Below are 25,095 nucleotides of genomic sequence, written 5' to 3'. Positions count from 1 at the left end.
GATAACTTATATTAATTAAAAAAATTTAGGAACGACATATGAGTATTTTGAGAAAAGTCTAATTAAATAAATAAAATAAAAATAATATATATATATATATATATATAAAGAGTAGAGAGAGAGAGAGTTGAGAGTGGGAGGTGGGGCCACCAACCCCCACCCCCTTACTCAGTTATCTTTTCTTCACTCATATACACAACACACACACATACACAATTGTAAAAAATTCAATTTTCTAGGCGGAAAAAAAAAACAAGGAACAGAGGTATGAAAATTGTAATTTTAATTTTTATTAATTTATATAATTATATTATTTAATTAGTTTTTTTATTAAATATTGATTATATTGAGCGATGTACTATTTAATCAAAATATTTTATGAATTTGACTATTTAAATTAGTGTCGATTAAATATCACATCGGATATAAAAGTGTTATCGTTGGTTGATTAAATTATTAAATTTATTAGATTTAAATATTACTATATCTAATTTATAAATTCCATCAGAATTATTAACTAAATACGCAATTATACATATTGTTGTTTAATTAGATTATATAGCAGCAAAGGATTGACAGGAAATTCATAAAAATATTCCATAAATTATATTTAAGAAATATTATGTTATTAAAGAGGAAAAATAAGATTTTTAATGACAATTTAATTTTGGGATGTTATTGAAAACGATAGTCATAAATATATTCGGGGTTTGGTTAAATGAATCTCTACGAATTAAATGATAAATTATAAGTATTTTTATAAAGCCTAGAGTGTCTAGTTATTAAGAAGAACTAGAACAAATATTTATATTTCGATAGAAATAAAATATTAAAGAATTATTAGAAATTATGCCAATAATATTTAATATTCTATTTAAAAATTATAATATTCTCGATATATTAATTGTATATGGTATAATTTGTTATAGGACACGGGGTACAGTCAAAGGACCAAACCATTACCTATTGAGTAGATAAAAGCATTGTAAGGTTGAGGTAAGTAAATAATTAGTATTATCTATATATGTCCCCTTTATTTGTGGTATTACTGCTATATAAATTTGTGGTTCATGCTGAAGTTGATTTATCTGAAAATATATGAGTGGTGAATGATTTAATTTGATTGACGATATTGTGTGCGTGAAATGAGAAAATATATTGCAATATTATATTTGTTGTATAATGTGTTGTGGGTGTTTGTAATTGAGAATATATAGTTATATGGTCTTACGTTACTAGCTGCTTACAAAATTGGTGATATGTGGAAATAAGGAAGTGGTGAAAATTGAATATAGTTGTGATGTGGATACCCCTTGATGTTGTTGAAAAGCCTGTAAGGCGAAATGAAACGAAAAGAGTTATGATGCAATATGAGAAATAAATGAAATGAAAAGAGCTTTAATGCGATATGAAGAAAGATGCGATATGGAAAGAGCTATGAAGCGAATTGAAAGAGTTATAATGCGAAATGAGATTGATGAGCCGGCCGTCAAGGGGATTCACTTAAACAAATATAACGGTGAGATTGAGTTGATGGGAAAAACACGATATCACCTTCTAGTAAGCAAACTAGAAAAAAAGGAGTTTAATTGATTGTTCTATTGCGAGTTAGCTATATGATGCAGTAAAGCTAATTATGTTAAAATTAAATTGACTTAATTCCATGCATGTTGTTCACTTATCTTATTTGGGCTATATTTGATCTACATATGTAAATAGGGTTGGTTATTTAGTTACTGAGTTGCAGGCTCATTCCTCTGCTGATATTTTTTCTAGGAATAGATCTTGAGGTGTCGGCCTGTCGAAGGCTAGTCTAAATGCTATATTCAGGCAGGTCGGGCTAATATGGGGTTTCCTCATCATTGTTAGTTAAAATACAAATCACATTTTGTTTGTGTAAACAGAACGTAAAAGTATGGAGATTACTTGTGATGGATCACCTTGTTGTGTTTGATATGTATACTTATATATATAATATTGTGGGTTGATTATGCCTGTTATGACATTGGTATTACGTGTGCATGATGATTAAATGATTAAGTGCATATTTATATATATAAATACAGGGGTTACTATCAGTATGTCGTTTAGGGAAGATATAGCCCTAGTAGCGACAGGGGGTGCTATAGGAGTAGTCCTCGGACTTGAGGAATCACGACAGTCACGTGCATACGATAGTGCTATCCTGGATGTGCACGAGAGGTGATTGTGTCACAAACATAATCATCATAAGCCTCATCCAATGTAGTCGGAATATATAGCTAGAACGATGAGTTCCAAGAAGTGGATCCGCACCCTATCAGTATATGATGGAGGTATCTCCTTTGCAATTGCAGACGCGTTTACGCTTTATGAACTTGTGGCCACAATAGTCGATCAAATAGGAAAAGAGGTTCCTATGGTGATCAATTAAGCTTAACACGGTCTCAAGTATTAAAGCATGGATGCCTAGTCTAGGATGGGAACTGACATCAAATTTCATGTCCTAGACTATGGCCGGGAAGGACCATACCCGTATGTACTTGGGAGCTTAAATGTTCACACGGACATTCACCTAGTTTCTAGTGTCACAGACCATTGCTAGACGACCACTCATGGTAACGGGGTTTCTTGATCAAGGGTTGTTCAAGAATTATTAATTAAATTAGATTTAATTAATAATAATGTTGGACACTAACTCAAGTTTAGTTTAAAAGTGAACCTAAAGAGTCATACACAAATTACCGAGAAAGGACAAGAAATTAATTTGGAATTAATTCTTGGTATTAATTTATATTGGGCTTCTCCATATAATTTAATAAGTTGGATATTAATTAATAAAAATAATTTGGGCTTATGTATTTAATTAAATTAAATACATGTCGGGCTCAATTAAATGAGTTTTATTTAAACTGAATTTAATTAAAATTCATTGGGCCTTGAATTTTATTTGATAAAATCAGCCAACCCCTTTAATTGAGCCCATTGAAAAATTCTATTAAAGAAAAAATTGACCAACAATTTGTATTTTTAGAAAGTGTAATTTTGATCATTAATGAGATCCTCTTTATTTGGAATAAAGAAGAAATACCTTGTAGATAAAAGAGTAAAATGATAATTTCATAGCTTCCTTTTCAGTCAGCAAACAAAATATTTTCAAGAAAAGAACAAACATAATTTTCAAAACTTAATATAATGTACTACATTGAAGATTGACAGTAGCAATGAAAATAATGTAACTCATAATCATCAATTTTGCTACTGCAACTACTCTTTAGACAAAATAAAAAGTATTAATATACCATGTAGATACTTACTTCCGATACTTCAATTTAATTTAGCAATAATTATATTACACTCCTAATTTATTATCTTTTTATCTGAACCACTACTATCTTTTAAAAAATTACAAAACTACTAGGACAGAATTTTTCCTTTCATTGGTGAAATAAAACATTTGAAACAAGACCCAATTTGGGCAAATTTTTTGGCCGAAAAAATTTATTACAGGTGATTTCTGTAATTTTTCAGAAAGTAGAGATAATTTATATAAAAAAGGGGTAAATAGCAATTTATTCCTCTATGATATTAAAAATGAGCACATTAATCCCCTATAAAAAATTATAATAATTTACCCCTTGTACTTTTTAAAATGAAGCAATTTACCTCCTTATAGAGGGAAATAAATTGCTTCATTTTAAAAATTATAGGGGTAAATTGTTGTATTTTAAAAAATATAGTGAGATTAATTGCTATTTGCTTTCTCATAAAAAAATAATTTATTCATTTACAATATCACAAGGGAATTACTTGTATTTTTTCGAAAAAAAAAACAATAGGTCCGAAAACATAAATATAATTATCCCTTTAATTTATGATGTAACATATACTATTCTTCATTAATAGAGAACAGACTAAGTTCCAACGCACCAATCACAAATGTGCAAGAAAGAAGCTTACTTCTTCCACTTATACTTGGATTGGAATAATACTTGGTCCAATTCCCATTGGTACGAGTCAAAATAATACGGCCCGACCCGCGTGCACACGCCACACTGCGCACATCCTTACACGTTTGCTTTTGTTTGTGTTTTTAATTTTCAGCTTCTTGTAGAACGCGCATTAGTTATTTGTATAAAAATAAAATAAAACGTAAGTAACTCTCTTATTATATTATAAATGACTAAATCAACTTTTATAAAAAAATAAATAGCGATTTATTTTTTTATATTTTTTAAAATACAATAATTTATCTTCCTATATTTTTTAAAATGAAGCAATTTACCTCCATGTATGAGGAGGTAAATTGCTTCATTTTTTGAAAAGTAAAGGGGGTAAATTGCTATTTTTTTTTCATAAGGATGTAATGTATTCATTTTCAATATCAAATGGGAGTAAATTGCTATTCACCCAAAATAAAAATATGTTTGGATTAATTGATAAAAGTTGTATTTTTTTTATGATGTCTGTATTAATTAATATATTTTTCATTCAGCTAAAAATCATAATAAATATTTTTGCTATAATTAAAATTCTAATAACTATTCATTAACTATGGTTAAAATTTATTTTTTTTTTATATTGATTTTGTTTGATTGTGGTGAATAATATTAATTTCTCATAATTTTTAAGCTGTGTTCAATACAATGCAGAGAATGATTCAATTTTTTTGTGATGTTTATTAGGTGAAAATGTTAGTTTTGTTTTTCTATCGATAGCGGTGTCAAGTCAAATATATATTTATTTAAATAAACTGATATATAATTATATCTTTTTATCGATGTATAATTGTAAATGATATCATATAAAATTAATAATTGAATATTTTTTAAATGTATGTAAATATTATGAAAAGATAATGATTGAAATAAAAATAATAGTAAAATATTTTTTTATGAGAATATGTATCAAACAAATTTGTTTGATTTTTATTATTATTTCAAAAATTAAAAACTGAAAATAAATGAGACGCTTATCAGGTTTTATTTAGTTTGTTTTCAGAGCCTTTTTTTTATTTTATAGTATTCTAAATTATAAAATTATAGTCGGTTGAATCTATTTTTACAGGATGTGAACATATTATCCAAACACAATTTTCATTCCATCCCATTTTTCTCATATAATTATTATAAAAATACAAACACAAATACAAATTTATTCTATCGTATCTTTTTAGAGTTAAATTTATTTGGATCCACTGTGATATGAAAAAATATTAAAAAAATTTTTGTGGAAATTTAAATCTCAAAATTCACCCTTATATTATGAACAACGACTCACACCGTCCCCTGATCTATATTATAAACTTAATTTTTTTTTAAAATAATGACTAAAATTTCCCTCCTAGTCAACCTAGGCCTAGTAAAATATAATTATAATATATCTATATTATATAAATTTTAATTTTATATCAAAAAAATATTTTTTTAGTCCGTTAAATATGTTCAATATTAATTTTAGTTTGATAATTAGCCCAATTTTTTATAATTCCATTAAATTTTAAAATTGAAGAACTTTAGTTCTTATGTTGGAGATTTAATTTTTGACATAAAAATGATATGGCATGCCAATTAATATTTTTTGGGGATTTTTAATTCTACATAGCTTTAAAAAATGAGTTGAATCATATATTGGATACAATTATATTATATATCATTTTTAAAAAAATAATAAAAAAAAACACCCAATCCCCACTGCACGATCGAATTCCCCTCCCCTCGGCCCCGCCCCCACCCCCGTGCCCTGGTGTCACCCAGATGGCCTAGATGTAGAAGCCATAGACTAGGGGTTATGAGGGTACGCCCACGCCCTTCTCTGCAGCTGCGGGATTTTTTTTTTAATTAATTTAATTAAAATAATATTATATTAAAAATATTAACATAATTATATATTTACATATAAAATAATATTTTATTATTAATAAATATTTATATATTATTTTAAGATTTATTAAAGTATATATATATATTATATAATATATATAATATTATATATATTAGATTGGAGAGAAGGGCAAAAATATATATATAAAAAAGACATGTTTCAGACTAATCTTCATAGTCTGCATTGCCAACTCCTGGCTTCAGGGTGTTTTTGAATTTTGTTTTATATCACAGGGGTGTAATTAATATTTAAATTTTTACAAGGATTTTTTGAATATTTCTGAAATTATAAGGGGGTCCTTGGATTTTTCCTTATGTTTTTATAGAAAAACCTACCATAAATGTATATGTTTACACAAAACTCAATATACAAATAAAAACTCATTCGAGAATATTTAAAAAGGATAGTTACACTCCCCTCCTCTAAGGTTTGGTGTGATTATACCTAAACCTCTTGTAGTTTGAAAAATTAAATCTAGCACCCCAAGATTTGCTTTCATCTAATAGGTAAGTCATCAATTAGTCAAAATTCACTGAATTTGCTAATATTAACAAAAAAATTAAATATAAATTTATATTTACCCTTGATTGATCTATTATTAACTTATTCACGTCAAACAATTTTTTTTCGACTAAATTACCCTTATAATGTGAAAATATATCTCTCCTCACATGTATTAATACGTGAAGACGTATGAGCATTATTTTGTTATAAGAAAATTTATCTAACGTTCAATAAATCAATAATAAGTTAATAGGGAGTAATATAGATTTTTTTTCGATTTTTTTATTAATATCAACAAATTTGGTGTATTTTGACTAATGAGAGACTTATTTATTAAACGAAAATAAATTTTAAAAGTGTTAAATGTAATTTTTTAAATTATAAAAAAATTATATATAATTACATCAAATTTTAGGGGAGAGAAATGTAATTATCGCAATAAAAAATAAAAAACTGTAAATCAGAACGAAAGCAAATGAGGTTATATAATAATTAATGCTTCTCATTTATGAGTATCTTTGACATGGGAGTCAAGCGCGTCTGCTCCGACCCATGTGAATCTCATTATTCATTGCTCATTTCGTATGACTAATTGACTGAAACAAACTGATGCCTACTTCCCTTTTATCACACATTCAGTTTTTTTCAGTAGCGTAACATTAATGAATAATTAATAAAACATTCTTTTATTTAATTTAAAAAGTATAATTAAATTATATTATTTATCTATATTATATAAAAAAAACTCTATTTTCGCTCACAAATAGTGATTACTTATATCGCAACACTAATTATTTAAATTACTAGAAATGTCCATATGTACTTCTAATCCCCCTACTCAAATTTTTCTTCTCATCTATATGATGTATACTAATACGAAAATCCCACTCACACTATTTTTTTTTTGTCGATAATATCCCTAAATTAGTTTTATTTTATTTTTTCTTAGAAAATATGATATGCTGGTTTATATATTTTATTATTATTTATAATATATCTCAAAGCGTAAATAATTATTTATTAAATAGCTAGTACTAATACAAAAAGAAAAGACTTTCTATACTAGCGGTTCATGACACTGCTGCACTAATTTTTAAATTAAATAAGTATACGTCTACGACAAATATGAAACGACGGTTACTCTTTTTTTTCTTAACAAAAGTGATTTTATCATTTTAACGCTACTACGTCAATTCTTTTGTTGTGTTGCTAATAACTTAAATTAGTTTTTTTATTTTTTTCTTTGGAATGTGATTTAATAGTTTATGTATTTTATCATGATTTATAATATATTTTAAAATATGAATAATTTTATTATACGCAAGCAGAGACAGGATGCTACAACGGCTAGTAATTTAAAAATAAGACCACATACATATGTGACGCGAATGTGTGTTAGAAGATTATTTACTCGCAAACAACAATGAGAAAACATATTATGAAAAAGAACTACCTTTTTTAAATAAAGTTTTCAATATTTCAATTATTAGTTTTAGAATAATAGTAATATAGTACGTAGAAAATTTCTTTTTCAATTTACTTTAAAGTTCTCCGTACAATCAAAATAAACAAATAGAAATAGAAAAGAAATATATGTATATATATATATGTATACTCTTCTATTTTTTTTTCCATAATTTATTTAGACAATTATTTAATAGAATTTTAAATAAACGTAATTAGTGAAAAAAATTATGCACACATTACACACAATTAGTAGTGTACTTTTATTTTTTTTACTAGCTGTGGTAACATGCTATTTTTGTGTGCATATAATAAATAATTTTTCGCACTTTAACATACATTATACAAAGTAAGATATATAAATCAACACATTCTATTGAAATAAAATAAAAAAATAAAGAAAAAAAATAAATCTAATTTATTTGTTAATGGAAAACTTGGAAAATTGAATAAATTAATTATCCTTATCAGTTAAAAAATATTTTTTGTGTCATAAAGAAATTAGTGCAGTAGTGTCGAAACTATCATTTTGTGTCTATGTGACCTCTTCTTTTTTTTATAATAGTACTATCTGTCATGATATGCTGTTCCTATGTGCATATAATAAAAAATATTTCATATTTTAAAATACGCTAACGTTCCTAGAAACAAAAAAGAAATGAAAGAAACAAAAGACCACTAATATAACATATTATCGACACAATAAATAATTGGTACGGTAATGTTAAAATGATGAAGTCACTTTTGTCAAAAAAAAAAAAAAAAAAGGTTGATTTTCATGTCATATTTATTATATAGGTATAATAAATATATTTAAAAAATAATACGATAGTATTAATTACTGGGGTTTATGAATGTAAAGAGTTTTTGTTTCTTGTATTAAAACAGAGAAATAAATAATGGAAAAGATGCTAATTGGTCCTCTCACAAATTTAATTATACTATCAACCTCATTTCCACTTTCTCATTGTTTTCATAATTTTTTAAGTTTATATTTTAGAATATTCTTTCTTTTTGATTTATATATTTAAAATTACTTTGTACTAATTTAATGAACATTCATTTTATTTTTAAAAAAATTATTTAATTATTAAATTAATATATAAAAATTTAAATATATATTTCGACGCCTAACTCTCTCTATATATAGAGATAATTACACTCTCCTCCTCGAATTTTGGTGTAATTATATGTACTCTATGTTTGAGAAATTACATTTAACACTCATGAGGTTTGCATCTGTCTAACAAATAAGTCTTTTCATTAGTCAAAATTCACTGAATTTGTTGATATTAATAAAAAAAAAAGAATGAAAATTGATATTTACTTTTGATTGACTTAAAATGACTTATTACAAGTTGAACATTTTTTTTCAAACTAAACTGCACTTGTAACGGTGAAGATATACCTCTTTACATATATTAATGCGTGAAGGGTTATTTGATCATTAAAAGATTTATTTGATTTGCTATAAGTCAAGTGAGGATAAATATAAATTTTTTTCTAATTTTTTTTGTTAATTATCAGTAAATTAAGTGAATTTGGACTAATAGAGGGACTTCTTTATCAAATAAAAGCAAATTTCAGAGGTGCTAGATGTAATTTTTCAAACTATAGGTCTATATGTAATTATATCAAACTTCAGAGGTGCTAGATATAATTTTCTAAACAATAGGGGGTCTACATATAATTATACCAAACTTCATGGTGGATAGGTAATTATCACACACATATGTATATATATATATGTAGGGTGGTACGTTTGTGGGTGCCAATTCGTTTTTGTGTCCCCAGATTTTTGGTTTGGAGTTGAAACCCTGTCCTTGAATTTGATCATTTTTCATCCCAAAATCAGAACCCAACTCAAATTCGTGAACTACAATCAAAACTTTTTCTATATCCTACCCTACCCTTCTTTGTCATCTTCTTCTTCTCACAATCATCGTCCTTTGGGCTGAATTTGTTGTCAGAGAAATTCTCTCTCCTCGCCATTGAAGCTGTAGTCTTGCTTGAAGGCAGACAAAGGAAAGAGAAGCAGAAGCAGTGGAATTTCTGGTGGTTCTTCTGAATTGATTCATGCTTCCGAGTAATTCTTCTTCTTGTTGTCCATATCGGCTGCCCATATTTTAATGGTTTTGCAGTCGGCTTCCAATACTTCACCCCTTTTCAGCTTGTGCCCTTGTGCTGCTAATCCTCTTCTTCTTCAATTCCGCCGCAGAAAGAGAGGAGTTATAGTTAGAAATGTGAGATGGGCTCTGCTTAAAGCTCAGGCCTGCATCAATGGCGGAAATCCACAACATAATTTCAGTGCCGCCGCCGGAAGGGGCGCCAAAAGCATAGTTTTGAAGCGATTTTCAGATGAAGAAGAGTTCGATTATGCTGCTTCATCTGGTCTGAATACTAGCAGTAGTAACTATTATAGTACCAATTTTGGGGAAGATCCTATAGTAGATAAGCTGAGGAATCAGCTGGGTGTCATCCATCCCATTCCCTCTCCTCCAATAAATCGGAATATTTTCGGTCTTTTTGCTTTCTTTTTTTTCGTGGGTGTTGTATTCGATAAGCTGTGGACGTCGAGAAAGAAGAATGCAAGAAGTAGCGAGAGTAAGCCGGGGAGTTGGCTGCAGGTGCCCACTAGCCTGTCCTTGTTTCTTGAGAAGGATTTGCAGAGGAAAGAGTCAGTGGAGTGGGTGAACATGGTGTTGGGGAAGCTGTGGAAGGTGTACAGGGGTGGGATTGAGAATTGGATCATTGGATTACTGCAGCCTGTGATTGACAATCTCAAGAAACCAGATTATGTGCAGAGGGTTGAGATCAAGCAGTTCTCATTGGGGGATGAGCCATTGTCCGTCAGGAGTGTCGAGCGCAGAACTTCTCGTCGTGCTAATGACTTGCAGTGAGTGTTTTGCCCTTGTTGTATATGTTGATTCACTTTTTTATAAACAAATTTGAGCATCCGATCATTTTTGTGCAGAATATGCCCTATAAGTTGATTATAAATAGGTGAGAGATCTTGTTCCTTACATGGGATTTCTAGCTATACAATTTGCATAAAATTACAGTAGTAATATCTCAACAGGAAAAGAAGATGTTGATGTTGAATTGAATATTAATCATTATTTAGCTAATCATCAGATACTGTCATCTAATCTTAAGTAGCTGTATTGGTCAGCCGGAGAGGCAGCCTTCTAGGTCAATCATAGCCCGAATGGATGAGAACATGTTACCGTCAGAAACAGTCATTAAATCCGAAAAGACGTATAGAGAAGAGGAATTTTTAGTCTCATCATTCTTACTTCCAAAATAAATAAATGAATATTGAAGAATTAATTCAGTCAAACACCATTTCAGCTTCCGTCCAAAATGCAATAGAAATTCTGAGAAAAAATATACCTTTTGTTGCAAGAAGAATTTAGGCTGTCCTCTCTTCCAGTGAACCTTCATGTAACTCATTTACCTGAAGAAATTTTGTTTTGAGTGGAGAAAATATTGGAAAACTGCATTTTGAGTTAAAATTAGCTAATAAGCTTGTTAGCTCCGACAAACATGAAGTCTGATATGGTTAACATTTAACTGTTTTTTTGTACAACCCCTTAAAGTTGAAATTCAGTTCTGGCACAAATATAGCAAAGCAACAGTGCAAAAAAGGTCAAAATTATAACGGATGTAATTTTGACTTTAGGAAATGAATCTGTAGTTGCAATCAATATTATATTTTCTCTAATATCTCCATCTATCTACTCATTGAAGGATTAGAAAACCAGGTGAATTTCTAATGAACCAGGTGCATATCCATTTGATAAGAATCCATGCAAAATGGTGCTGCTACTGATGCAAACTTGTCGGTCTTTATACTAGTTTGTTTGTTAATCGTGACTTATACTGTGCCTGTACTAGTACTTTCAGCAGCAAGGATGCAGTAATGTATTTTTTTACCATATTTGCATGCTGATATTGACTGACAGATGATGCATTACAACACTTCTCCCTTATCTATACAGATGGTGATTACTTTGAGTTGTGTTAACTTAATATTATTTTTCTTTTTTGGTCCAAGATACCAGATAGGCCTCCGCTACACCGGTGGTGCACGTATGCTCCTACTTTTGTCTCTTAAATTCAGCATTCTTCCCATCGTTGTACCAGTGGGTGTGCGAGACTTTGATATTGATGGGGAACTTTGGGTCAAATTGCGACTGATACCAACAGAGCCGTGGGTGGGAGCTGTCTCCTGGGCCTTTGTTTCTCTTCCAAAGATAAAGTTTGAGCTATCACCATTCCGCTTGTTCAATCTAATGGGTATATTATAATCTCTTCTGAGCATCTTTCTCTTAATCATGGCATTTGATTGGAGCATTGTCACCATACTCTTCTGCTCTCGTGCAAACTGAAAGTTGATGAAAAAGATGGATACTCGTGGAACAAATGAAATACTGGAGAGATCACTTTGAAAAAGCTAATCGATTAATTTGGGACTGCCCAAGCATCTTTTATCTCTTCTACACAAATTTTCACCCTTTATGACTGAAACGGGTGTACATACTGTATTAGAATCTTCAAGATTGACAAAAGTGAGTGGACATTTTTAATCCTTAATCTATGTGACAGTCACTTTTCAAAAATGGTATAAGAAGAATAAGTAACAGTTCGTGTAAAAAACTAACATTTATAATGTATCAAGTTCTTTGGAAATGCATGGTGGGTTCTGTATTCATGTTAATATTTCACATTATCATCTGTCTGAGGTCCTAGCCTAACCTATGGACATGCATAGCCAGAAAATAAGTTCTATCTCTGTATATGTTGGCATTTTAATAATTCTATTGGTTTTTCACATACTTAAATATGTTTGAGCCCCACTCAATCTAGAGTTACGCATAAAAAGTCTGGTCTCACTTTGTCATAGCTTTTGCTTGTTTCTTTTTCCAATATCCTTCCTGCTGCGTAGGTATAAGGTAACATCTCTGCCAAGGTGTTATCGCACCCTATATGACCTTGTAAGCTGTTTCCTATCATTTGTCTCAATAGCTTAGTTAATATTTTGACCAAAAGAAATCAGCATATCTGCTAGATATGGGGAGGCTTTGGTTTTGTCTTGAATATTTTAACTGCAGTGTAATCATTTTCCTCCAATCTGATATTTAAACTTTCTTGGGTGCATTTGTATGACTGTTCATTTCGAGCATCAAGTCCATGCAGTTTCTATCTTTTTTGTTTTTACCAGTCAAGTCGATGCCACTACCTTCTCTTTTCTTTGTGGAAATTTTCACGGATATAGGATATGTAATTATTTAGTGCATTAGTTATGCAATTCAAGTAACATCTCGAGCATCAAGTCCATGCAGTTTCTATCTTTTTTGTTTTTACCAGTCAAGTCGATGCCACTACCTTCTCTTTTCTTTGTGGAAATTTTCCGGATATAGGATATGTAATTATTTAGTGCATTAGTTATGCAATTCAAGTAACATCTCCATAATGGTTAAGAGGAGTGCTTGAAACATATGTGACAATTCAGACAAGCATTTCAAAATTTATGATGATGACATGCATGATCAATTGGAAAATAAAACATGAAATTTGATTGTGTGAATTATTTGATTAAATAAATGACTAGTTCCCGGAATCTGTAGTTTGTATTTTCCTTAACTTGCTAGAATAATTGGATAGCGAACAAGTGAGGGAAACAGATAGAGTGCTTGTTTGCTGGTCTGAGGGTAGATGATTGAGTGGTTTGTTACTAGGCCATGAACAGATGAGACTGTTGTATTTGTGCTTGCTGGTGGCAAGAAAATAAAGAAAGTGCGACCGGTTGTCCTCGGACACAATGGACAAAGTTTGAATTTGTAAATTAATTTAGGTCAATGGAAGTATGATCTTTGTGGTCATGATAAAAAACAAAAAGAAGGACATCTGTGGTCTAAAGATGGCAGTTTTGTGAATCTGAGTACTCTATTCAGATGATTTTCTTCTAATTTAACTTAAGCTTCTTCTTGTAGAATGTATTCGTTTAATTCATTTAAAATTAATGCTTCATTTGACTTCATATATCAGGAGAACCTACTAACTTTTGTTTCTCATGTTTTTTGGTGTTGGGGAAATCCATTCAGCAATACCTGTTCTCTCAATGTAAGTGATCTTCAGACTTATTATAAATATTGTTAACTTACCTGTCATGTGGAAATTTCTTTTATTCATCATATGGTTTAGCATGTACCAGAGCTTTTCAATTGCACGTTAACTGTTTGTCTCTTCAATTGCATATAATCCGAGAGCAAACTGATGTTATTCGCCACTCCTCCCCTTCATGGTTCTGTATCCTTGCTTTTTATATGCTTACTTATGAATTCATTTCCAGAGGCTATAATTTTTTTTTTTTTTTCCCTTTCCTGTTAGATATTTAGCCCGGTAATGTCTTGAGACATAACAACTCAAATTTACTTTTGTATATTGTCCTACGAGTAGGAATTTGAGAAATGAAATGCCTTCTAAAACCATGATTTTTCTAATTCTTTTCACTTAAGATATTGTTCCAGCATTTAATTCATTAGCTTAAACCCTAGTATAAATATTCCAAATTCCTGTGTGACTTTACCATGAGCTGGTCAGACATCTATATTCATTGTTTATGTAGATGTGTCACACTCTCCAGTCCCACTCAATTCTTTAGAGAATCTTGACCCTGCATATTTCAGCATCTTTCTTCTAAAGCAAAAGTGGGAAACTGTGTGAAGTTGTTTCCAGTAACAAACTCCTGGATTTGCTGTTCACTTGATATCTTCTGCTCCTAATACTCTTACTTTCCCGTTGTTATTTCAATTTCAAGTCTGTACGTGAGTTGCTGTGCTTTTCTGCTAGTAATATTCTTTATCCATGTCCTGCCTTTTGTCTTTCACTTTAGTGTTTCTCAGTTAATACCTTTGTTTCTGCAATGTCATTTCTCTATTATGAATGCTGAACAGACCTTTTTCATTCAGGTTTCTGACAAAACTTCTCACCGAGGATTTGCCTAAGCTATTCGTGCGTCCAAAAAAAATAGTTCTAGATTTTCAGAAGGGAAAAGCTGTTGGACCTGTTCCTAAAGATTCTAAATCTGGAGAAATCCAAGAGGGAAATAATGACTTTGCCGGAGAATTGTCCGTGACTCTTTTAGATGCACGAAAACTCAGTTATGTATTCTATGGTATGAATTTTACTTTGTATTGTTGGTTTTTGCAAGTGTAATGTTTAACTGTGTTAGAGTTTTAAGCTGTCATAAGTTATGACAGCTTGTCTGCAACTGTTGCTTCTAATTCTCATGAATTTCTCCTTATTTAATACCATGACTAAGTTGCTGTCCTGCAATATTATAGGTAAAACGGATCCATATGTTATTCTAAGATTGGGAGATCAAGTAATTCGTAGTAAAAGAAACAGTCAAACTACTGTTATTGGACCTCCTGGTGAGCCAATCTGGAATCAGGTGAGTTCTTTAACTGCTTGCATTTGTCAGATATGTGTGGTTTCATGACAAGTTCTGGATCTATTACTAATGATACTGTATATATGTCTCATAGGATTTTCACATGTTAGTTGCTGACCCTAGGAAAGAAACATTGTACATTGAGGTAAAGGATTCTCTGGGATTCACGGACTTGACTGTAGGTACTGCAGAGGTAAGACCTCTTGAATTGCAGACAGACTTACATCTTCTCTTTTCTTGCTGAAAAATTATAAATGTTTGTTTGTTGTCGTTTTGGTTTCCTTTATTGCAAAATATGCATGTTTCATATGGAAACCTCAACTGTCTGGAAACAAATGCTTTAATGGGAATTGGTTTAAGGTATGTATATTTGGTTGAACCAATATGGTGTTCATGGAGAAACCATCATCAGCCTTGCTCTTTTCTGGAACAATTGAAGAACACGAGCATAGAATTAAGTAAATAAATCATGTACTCCTTAAGGTAAAAGAAAATGAAATTAGATGAATCTAATGGGTGTTTTTGTGGAACATAAAACCCATAATGAAGTAGATCAGAAGTGTTTTCATCTGACTTTTAGCTCTGGAAATATTGGTCAAAAAGAGGAAATAAGAATGTCCTAAATGCTTGTCTGCATAGTTGAATGGCGAAATATACAGTTTACATCTTTGGAATTTGATGTGAGATTGATGTGAATTGTGAAAGATACATTGAGTTAAACAAGTATACAATCTGCAGCTTGGTAGCCAAACTTTCGTGTTGGGTGGTTCCTGGCTGGTTAATGGAATCAACCTCTTTTTCCACATCCAGACCAAACATGCTTGTCTGTATACTTACGGTGCAATCACAATATTTAATTGCATTACCATCTTTTAGGCAGAGAGCTATAAAGTAGCCCTTATTCTCTACTTTGACGTCCTTGAAAAGATGGACTTCCAGGAAACTGACAAGCTTCTAGCATCTATTCTCATCATCTTAATCCACTCCCATGAGCTGCATCATCAAGTAAGGTCCTACACTAAAACAAGTTTCGTGGAAATAGTTGAAGAGTAACTTAGTTACTGAAAACTGATATTTAACAAGGAAATCAATTAGTTAGATGGCATCTCAAGATCACTCTGTTAACTTCAGCGGTGTCCTGAAAACAAAAAAAGATAATAATGAAATATTGAACTTAACCCTGTAGGGCTAGATACTTGGCGATTTCTGTTGACCTGACGGCATCCTCTGATAACTGGAGGAACAATGCAATTAAACATGAAGATACTTATCAACATGAGGAAAAGGGCTGTGTTTCCTTGCTCCTCTTTTAATTTCGTTGCCCGCATTAAGTTATTTGGTTTGTAGGGTGGTCAAATAATTTTAGTTTGAGTATAAGGTTATCAGAACTTTATCTCTTATGTATGGTTTTCCAAAGTACCAAGAATAACATAATCTTTACCACTGGGCTATGATACGGCATTCGGAGGCCCTTGCAAGAGGCTATGGAGGGTAAATGGATTATCTTGCTCCCTTTTGCTTCTCATACAACAATTATTAATTCATAAACAGTAGTACGGCGGCATCTGATTTGTTTTATGTGCATCTCCACTATTAGCCAAATGAACTTGTGAACTGTTGCCCACATTGATGGAAACCTTATTTATTGTACTTTAAGTTGATCTTCCCCATTCTCCTATTAAGGTCTTACTAACGTCAGAAAGTGTTGCATTGGATAATCCCTCTGGAAATAATGTTTACAGGTTGATCTTGGATCTCTAAAAGACACTGTTCCAGCAGACAGGATAGTGGTACTTAGAGGAGGTTGGACCCTGTTCGGAAATGCAACAGCTGGAGAAATCCTCTTGCGTCTGACATACAAAGCATATGTTGAGGATGAAGAAGATGATAGGTCTGAGAAAGTATCTTCATCTGAGGATGAATTGTCTGATTCTGATGAACCGAATGTCACAACTTCTGAGCAGCGTGGAAAGGAAAACATTATTGAATCAGATAACGAATCTTTCATGGATGTTTTAGCAGCATTGTTGGTAAGTGAGGAATTTCGAGGTATAGTGGCATCCGAAACAGTGAATACCAAGTCTTCAGATGCTGGGATGAATGCCAGTGCCTCTGAACCAGATCTGCTTACTGTTGGATCCAGACAGCAAATTTCTGAAAAGGACTCTGGTAGTTCTCAAGGTACTCTTTTGAATAGCCAAATACCTGGTGCATGTATTCGTAAGTAGGTTGCCTCTTCAGAATTTTTTTGTTTGTTCAGAGTACCATTGAGGGCCTCTAATTTGCAGGAACAACTTTGTTTTGGCTTGCTATCATTACAAGTATCTCAGTCCTTATAGCTATCAACATGGGTGGTTCAAGTTTGTTCAATCCTTGACATGATGTGAGTGACGTGACATTGCTGAGGGACCATTATATGCTTCTTCATTGCATAAAGAAATTCTGATAGTTGAATGCTTCTCTTTACCTATAGGAGGCAACAATGGAAGCTCTATTTAACGCCTTCTCATTATTCTTTGTGAGGTAAGTTATTGGTTAGGATTTTTCCCATTCATATATTTTCTTTGTGAGGAAAGGTCCATGCAACAAAAGATCTCACCAGACTGTCAACTGCTTGTTTTGCTTGAGATTGATTTAAACCTTGCACTTCAAGATTTACTTGGGACACGTCTCTAAATATATAAATTTCTTTTGAACAGCTAGCAAGGGCTCCCATTGTCTAGCTTTTTATTGAACTTTGTTTCTGTTGTGACATCTCTAGCAGTGTAAAGACAGGTTTTGCATTCCCCTTGAAAAGATGTTCTCTTTGCCTTCCTTCTTCATCTTTTTCTTTGTTTGGCGCGTAATGCTCCAATCTTGAAGTTATGCAGCATAAAATTTCTGAAATGGTTGTAGAAACCAATTTTGTCAATTAGTGAGTTGCATTAATTCTTGGATGACTTCTGCCTAGACCAAAATGGCTCTTTTGGTAGTAGGGTGTTTAAGTAATTAGCCATTTTAAAGAGCACTATTTGGCTGTGGTTCCTTGTTTCACCACTAATCCGTCCGAAACATTGTGTCCATTATAAGTTTGTTTGTTTCTTCATCTCCCACCATATTGCACAATACAACACAGCACTGCATGTTGCTGTCTCCAGAATTTTTCCATAACGTTCTTGCTTGTTATAAAGGAGCTCTGGTTACCCACTATACTGTCTTAATTTTTCCGTTATCTCTACACAGTACACATTATGTTTCCAAGGAAATGAAATCAACTGCCAGCAGTTTTTCTATCTCCGGTAGCTCCTTAAACTCATTTTCGACCCTGTTAATTCTGTATGCTAATACTGAGAAAAAGGGAAAAACTTGGATTGTGTTTTGTCTTTATTCTCTTAACCTTCATACACAGGGATCTAACCTAAGTGATCATATTGCTGAGTGTACCATCCTTTTATGTGTCACAGGCGGATTGCACTTATCTTGGAGCAGAGAAGCTTCACAAAGAATAGTAGATAGTGAAAGGTGCATACAGTCTTTGCTAATTACTTGTTATTTAGGTGGAGAAAGCGTTAATCTTTGGCGCCAAAATTTTGAGTCTTCCCTGTAGCTTACGAAATGAACACTGTATATCAATAATTGTGTATAAAGCACCCACATACATTCTTACTTTTCATTTTGTTCATACTAAACAAGTGATGAATTAGTTGTGGACGCATTTGAGAATTTTCATCTTTTTTCTGAGCTCAAATAATAGTGGTTTGCTGTTTTTGCAGTTGCCAAATTCGTATTGTATTTCTCCAAGTTGTAATCTCCCTATGGGAAGAGCAAATAATGCAACCTCTATTATTACGTGAGATGAGCAATGGCTACTGTGTGTGTAGGAGTTTTTTAATTTTTGGATTTAAGTGCTAATTTTTCGAGAGAAAAAAAAAATGGTTGAAAATTAAAAATGGAAATGTATGCAAAAACAGTTTGCAAATAATTAAAAGGATGTAAAAGCTGTGGAAAGCACCCTTTTGGGGTTGCTTCCTGCTGCTTAAGCTTATCTATTTTGCTTCTTTTTCTCCTTTTGTTTTCCCAAGTATAAGTTGCAACATTCATAAAAAGAAGTAAAGTACATTGACACCTAGGTTGGATCCAAATACATTAGTATCCATCAAGTTTTTACCAAATTTTATAGGTATACCCCTTAAGGGTGTTAGCATAAGGTATTTTAGGGGCGTTTGTGGCAAATTTTTGCCACTGTACAGAAGGTGTGCTTTTAATTACAATCTTGTTTTTAAAGGATGTAATTATAATAATTGCAAAAGGCATGTAGTAGTCGTACATTTAGACACAATCTTAAGCAATGCTGATGTATTTTATTCTAAAAAAATCTCTAGCTTGGTTTCATTTTTATTCGCAAATTTTGTTGTTTTGAAATAGTGATTCAAGTGGATAACTGTTACAACATTCTCATTTTATTGTTGCTTTTAATATATAATTTTCAATTTGTAACTTAATTAATTTATTTTTTAGATAATGCATTGATATAACATCACTAATTATCCAAAATTGTTCGAGTATTATTGTTTACATCCAAAAAGAGGTAGAGAGAGAAAAAAGACAAGAAAAACAAAGAATTTGACGTGAGGAAAAAAGTTGCTTCTTCGGATAAGTCCAATTTAAGATATTTGAGCTTAACCTTTCACAAGTCTCAAAGAGGGGACCCGCAAACACGTTAATGTTCTGAAGCTCATGTTAAAAGTTAGTAAACGAGATAGATATACTAACTAAAGTGAAAGAGCGCAAGTGTTGCAAGCAAGACAATATTTATGTATGAATGTAGAGAAAACGTAACTCTTGGAGTTTTATCTCCTTAATAGATAGTATTTCTTCTTGGGATAAAGCCTCCCTCCTTCTGGGGAGGTGGTTATGATGAGCTAACAATCCTCCTAAATTTTGGGCTTTCCTTCGTTGCGGGGGGGGGGGGGGGGGGGGTTGATCCTTTTTTCGAGTTGTTTGGTTGAGACTCGTCCATAATGTCATTTAGGTTTTCTTCTGGCGCTGACTTGGCTACCACGTGAGCAATGCTAATGCACCCCTGGAACCTTGCTGGACCTCGACGAGCTTCCTAGCGTGGATAGGGGTGCTAACCGTGCAGTTACAATTTTTTTAAATCAAATTGCTATTGACGGTTTTATAAAATAATTTTTTAAATTGTCACTTTTAAAACTAAAATAAAATGCGCGATTTTGTACGATTTCGGGTGGTTTGACGATTTTAATACTTATAATAAAAATAAGATGTTGCAACTAACAAAAATAAAAAAAATAAAACAAGTGTTTGTATGTAGCAAATTAAGAAAAACCAACATTATGTACACCATGGACCAACAATATATTGGAATATGTAACCAATCAATTGGACTGGTGTTTTTGAGAACTATTCAAGCAATCTTTATTTAAGCTATATTGTCTCGAGGAATATGGTAAGTATTCGTCTTTGGTGCATGTGTCTGTTGTGCTTACCAAATTACGTTAATCACTCATTTGACGTCAGAACATATGTTCATAGATCACTTAATAACCCATGTAGTTGGGCTGCACATTATATGGTAGCTGTAGGATCAACTTCTGAGGGTTATCTGAAACGTTCCAAGTCGAGGACCTCGAGATTGGGCATCGAGAGTCCTACTGAGACTTGCACCGGGTATTGCTCATTGGATGAGTGCTGCGTTTCATCAGCGACAAACGTCGGACGTCTATGCAATTTCAGTGAGTTAGTTGACAAGGTAGTCAACTGATTGAATTGAATCGCGGGGATCATCATATGGAAGCCTTGGAGGTTGGTCAGTATGAGTTGAGTCCCCAGCTCCGATAGTACGGAAGTAGTCCTCAGACTTGAGGAATCACGACAGTCACGTATATACGATGACTGTATCTTAGATTTGTGCGAGAGGTGATTGTGTTACAGACATGATCATCATAAGCCTTGTCCAGTGCAGTCGGAGTATGTAGCGAGGACGGTGAGTTCCAAAAAGAGGATCCGTCCCTTGTCAGTATGTGACAGCGGTATCTCCTATGCACTTGGAGATGTGTTCAAGCTTTATGAATCTGTGGCCACATTCGTTGATCGAATAGGCAAAGGAGGTTCTTGTATCGAGAAACTTGGCATAACGCGGTTTCAATGATCAAGCATAGACGCCCAGTCCAAGATGAGAACCGACAACTAATTCCATGCCCTACACTAAGGCTGGGAGGTAGATGGAAGGATCGTACTCGTATGGACTCAGAGCCTAAATGTTCACACGATAATTCACCTAGTCTCTAGTGCCATCGACCGTTGCTAGACGACCATCTATGGTAACGGACTTTCTTGATTAAGAGTTAATCAAGAAGTATTAATTAAATTAAATTTAATTAATAATAGTGTTAGACACTAATCTAAGTCTAGCTGAAAGGTGAACCTAAAAAGTCACACACAAATCACCAGAAAAGAACAAGGAATTAATTTGGTATTGATTCCACAAGTAATTGGATTACTTGCAAAGAGAGATCATTTGGATGGAAAAAGGCCCAAGAATAAATTAATAACATTAATTATATTGGGTTTGTCCTTATAATCTAATAAGTTGGATCTTATTACATAATAAGGATAAAATCTTGTTTAATTGATTTCATTTTAATTTAAAACTTTGCTGGAAAGCATATAGTTAATTTCACTGTGAATGTATTAAACAATTTTGATGAACAATCTATCATGAGGGTCATTTTCCTGCGGTTTTCATAGGCAGAACCTGATGTCGATTCTAGTATCAAGCAAGGTCCACTGGTTTGTTAGCTCATAGTCCATGGTGTATTGGGGAAGATATCCGCGATTTCTCTCGATTTCTAATCCAATACAAAAATGAATTGGTTCTGTCAAGCTAGCTGGGCTTATGTATTTAATTAAATTAATTATAAATTGACTCAATTAAATTGGATTTTTATTAAATTGAATTTAAATAAAATTCATTGGGCTTTATTTTTAATGGTAAAAATCGGCCAAGCCCAATTGTGTTGAGCCCATGAAAAATTCCATGGAAGGAAATAAATGGCTAGCAATTGCAATTTTGAAAAGTGCAATTCTAGCTATTTTGGGATATTTTCATTTAGAATAAAGAGAAATATGCGTTGTAAATAATAGAACGTATTTAGAATTATTCTTAATTATCAAACAAGGTATATATATGAAATATAATTATTTGGAAAATAATTATGATCATTGTTACACAACAACAACAAAAAAAAAAAAATTCCCCTCTCCTTCATCAAGCATTTGGTCGCCCCTTTCTTGGTGCACTAAGGTGTAATTTTCTTGTCTTCTTCTCTTCTAGCAAAGAGGACGTTGAGATCTCGACTCTGGTGTGGTGTGGATGAATTAGAGGGGTGCTACATTGGAGCCTCAAGTGGATAGCATTTCAAGCCATCGTGAAAAATGAAGGTATCCGTTTTCACCCTTCATTTTTGATTTTTATGGTTTGCACCTCATCCCCTTGCACGTTTTAATTTTGATACAACGGACACCCAGAAACTCCAAGGGTACACCCATTGAATTCTTTTAATTTTTGCGTTTAATTTTTGTTATTATGCATTTTTATCTTTACTGCTTTCGGTAGTGCGTACTCGGGCCGTACCACGTGATTGCAGAAGACTTTTCACAACTTTAATTAGATTAAAATATAAGAACATATATAATAGTCCAACAAGGAAACAATTAATCCAACAAAGACTAAGGGTCGGTCTTAAACGTATTAAATATATTATTAAGAAAGCATATCAAATTTAGTTGTATCCTTAATCAATATTTGATAAATAGTACTAGGTAATACTGTGACGTTCGTAGAATATTTCACGTAATTGGGAGACTAATTGGTAATTATTAAAAATTTAGATTTAATTACTAAATAAATTATAGATTCAATTTGGGATATAATAAAATTTGAACGGATTAAATTGAAGTTCGTTATAATATTTGGAGGTAAATTATATTAATTAAGAAAATTAGAAAGGACGTGATTGGTATTTTAAAAAAAGTTTAATTAAATATATAAAATAATAATAATACTTTATATATATAAATAGTATATATATATATATGTGTGTGTGTGTAATAAGTGAGGAGAGAGAGAGTTTGAAATGGAGGCGGTGGGGCCTCTCTCTTCACCCAATTTCATTTTAAAATACACACACTACACACATACACATAATACACAAATTCACACACAGACCTTAAACACACACCAACGCACACATACATCGTCGAAGACAGAGGTACGGATTTTATTATTTTAATTTATATTAATTTATATAATTATATTATTTAATTAGTTCTTTTACTAAATATAATTTATATTGAGCGATATACTATTTAATCGGAGTACTTTATGATTTTGGCTATTTAAATTAGTGTCGTATTAAATATCATATTTAATATAAAAATGATATAGTTGGTTAATTAAATTATTAGATTTGTTAGATTTAATTATTATTATAGCTAATTTATACAATTCCATCGGAATAATTAACCAAATACGTAATTCTAAGTATTGTTGTTTAATTAAATTATATAGTAACGATAAATTGATAGAAAATTCATAAAAATATCTCAAAAAATTATATTTAAGAAATATTATGTTATTAAAGAGGAAAAATGAGATTTTAACGATAATATAATTTACGGATGTTATTAAAAATGATAGTTATGAATATATAAGGGGTTTGATTAAATGAATTCCTAGAATTAGTTGATAAATTAAATATATGTTTGAGAAGCTTAGAAAAGGTAGTTATTCGAAAGAAATGGAACAGGGGTTGGACTTTAATATAAGTGGAATACTAAAAGATTGGTAGAAAATGTACGAACATTATATAATATTTTATTTAGAGTTATAATATTCTAAATATATTGATTATACGTATAATATTCTATTATAGGACGTGACGACAAAGTAGAGGGTTGAGCAGTCCCTCGTGAAATCGAAGCATTTTAGAATTTAAGGTAAGTATAGCTAATTGGATTATATATATATATATATATATCTATATTTGTAGTATTGTATATATTATATATATTGATTTCTTGGATGCGAACGTGGACTTGACTTTATATTATTATGCATGGCTTTCGTATATTGATTGTTTATATAATTAGTTGTGGATTATTTGTGAGATTACCTTAAAATCGATGGAATTGCTACAATGTGTCATATGTGTTTGTAATAGTTGGATGTGAGAATGGAATGATGACGTGATCATATAATTGATTGTTGTATGAAATCGAATTGGGAGTTATTATTGAGGAAGTAATTGTTATAAAGAATAGAATGATGATCGTGAATTGAAATAAAAGATGATGCTTATCTAGTTGGGAACACAGTCAATGGTTTATGATAATGTGATTGATGATGTGATATGAAAAATATATGAATTAAGCTAGGTACCATGGCGCGTAGGGTACCGGGGTATTCCGGGCAGCGGGAAATATCCTCTGCTGTTAGCTACACACTGGGGTGGTGTGGGGTACCATGTTTGTTGTGATGTCCTGTGCTGATATTGCTACACAGCTGAAGTAAAAGAGTGTGGGGATATCACACAATGGGTATCCTGTGTTGTATATGATATGATGATGGCCGGAGAAACTATTGACTGATGTACTCCAATTAGAGTAAGTTGGGCCCTTAGCCAATAAACAATAACGTCAGAATTATGTCGTGGATTGGTTTACAGTTGTGAGTATGTATTACTGCTTATATCTGATGTTCCTATATGACTAATGATTGTTACTCAATGTGACTGCGTGTACGT

At 31.8% G+C, this 25,095-nt stretch overlaps 1 protein-coding gene across 3 annotated transcripts; it reads left to right on the top strand.

Annotated features, from left to right (window-relative positions):
* The first annotated feature begins 9,592 nt into the window (after positions 1 to 9,592).
* On the top strand, positions 9,593 to 19,049 carry NTMC2T5.2 (Calcium-dependent lipid-binding (CaLB domain) family protein). 3 transcript variants are annotated; one of them, XM_020693242.2, is made up of 11 exons: positions 9,593 to 10,726; positions 11,888 to 12,129; positions 13,938 to 13,956; positions 14,805 to 15,010; positions 15,180 to 15,289; positions 15,384 to 15,482; positions 17,032 to 17,470; positions 17,578 to 17,672; positions 17,763 to 17,812; positions 18,512 to 18,567; positions 18,733 to 19,049. In XM_020693242.2, exons 1-8 carry the CDS (start codon positions 9,960 to 9,962, stop codon positions 17,664 to 17,666), a joined length of 1,971 nt encoding a protein of 656 aa, XP_020548901.1. In that variant the 5' UTR covers positions 9,593 to 9,959; the 3' UTR covers positions 17,667 to 17,672; positions 17,763 to 17,812; positions 18,512 to 18,567; positions 18,733 to 19,049. The 3 variants fall into 3 exon arrangements, with proteins under 3 accessions (XP_020548901.1, XP_011075303.1, XP_088735782.1); XM_011077001.3 differs by lacking the exon at positions 18,512 to 18,567; XM_088879656.1 differs by having other exon boundaries at positions 17,578 to 17,812.
* The last annotated feature ends 6,046 nt before the right edge of the window (positions 19,050 to 25,095 follow it).

The sequence above is a fragment of the Sesamum indicum genome, linkage group LG4 (assembly GCF_026168435.1).
Source record: "Sesamum indicum cultivar Baizhima isolate 11 linkage group LG4, ASM2616843v1, whole genome shotgun sequence".
In the NCBI taxonomy this organism is placed as follows: domain Eukaryota; kingdom Viridiplantae; phylum Streptophyta; class Magnoliopsida; order Lamiales; family Pedaliaceae; genus Sesamum; species Sesamum indicum.
This window is presented reverse-complemented; position numbering and strand designations above follow the sequence as displayed.

Excerpts from the sequence above, each read along its gene's own strand:
- NTMC2T5.2 (XM_011077001.3), top strand. The coding sequence starts at position 9,960 with ATGGTTTTGCAGTCGGCTTCCAATACTTCACCCCTTTTCAGCTTGTGC. Across the intron at positions 15,290-15,383 it reads GTGAGCCAATCTGGAATCAG|GATTTTCACATGTTAGTTGC; the intron begins GTGAGTTCTTTA and ends TATGTCTCATAG. Across the intron at positions 15,483-17,031 it reads TGACTGTAGGTACTGCAGAG|GTTGATCTTGGATCTCTAAA; the intron begins GTAAGACCTCTT and ends TAATGTTTACAG.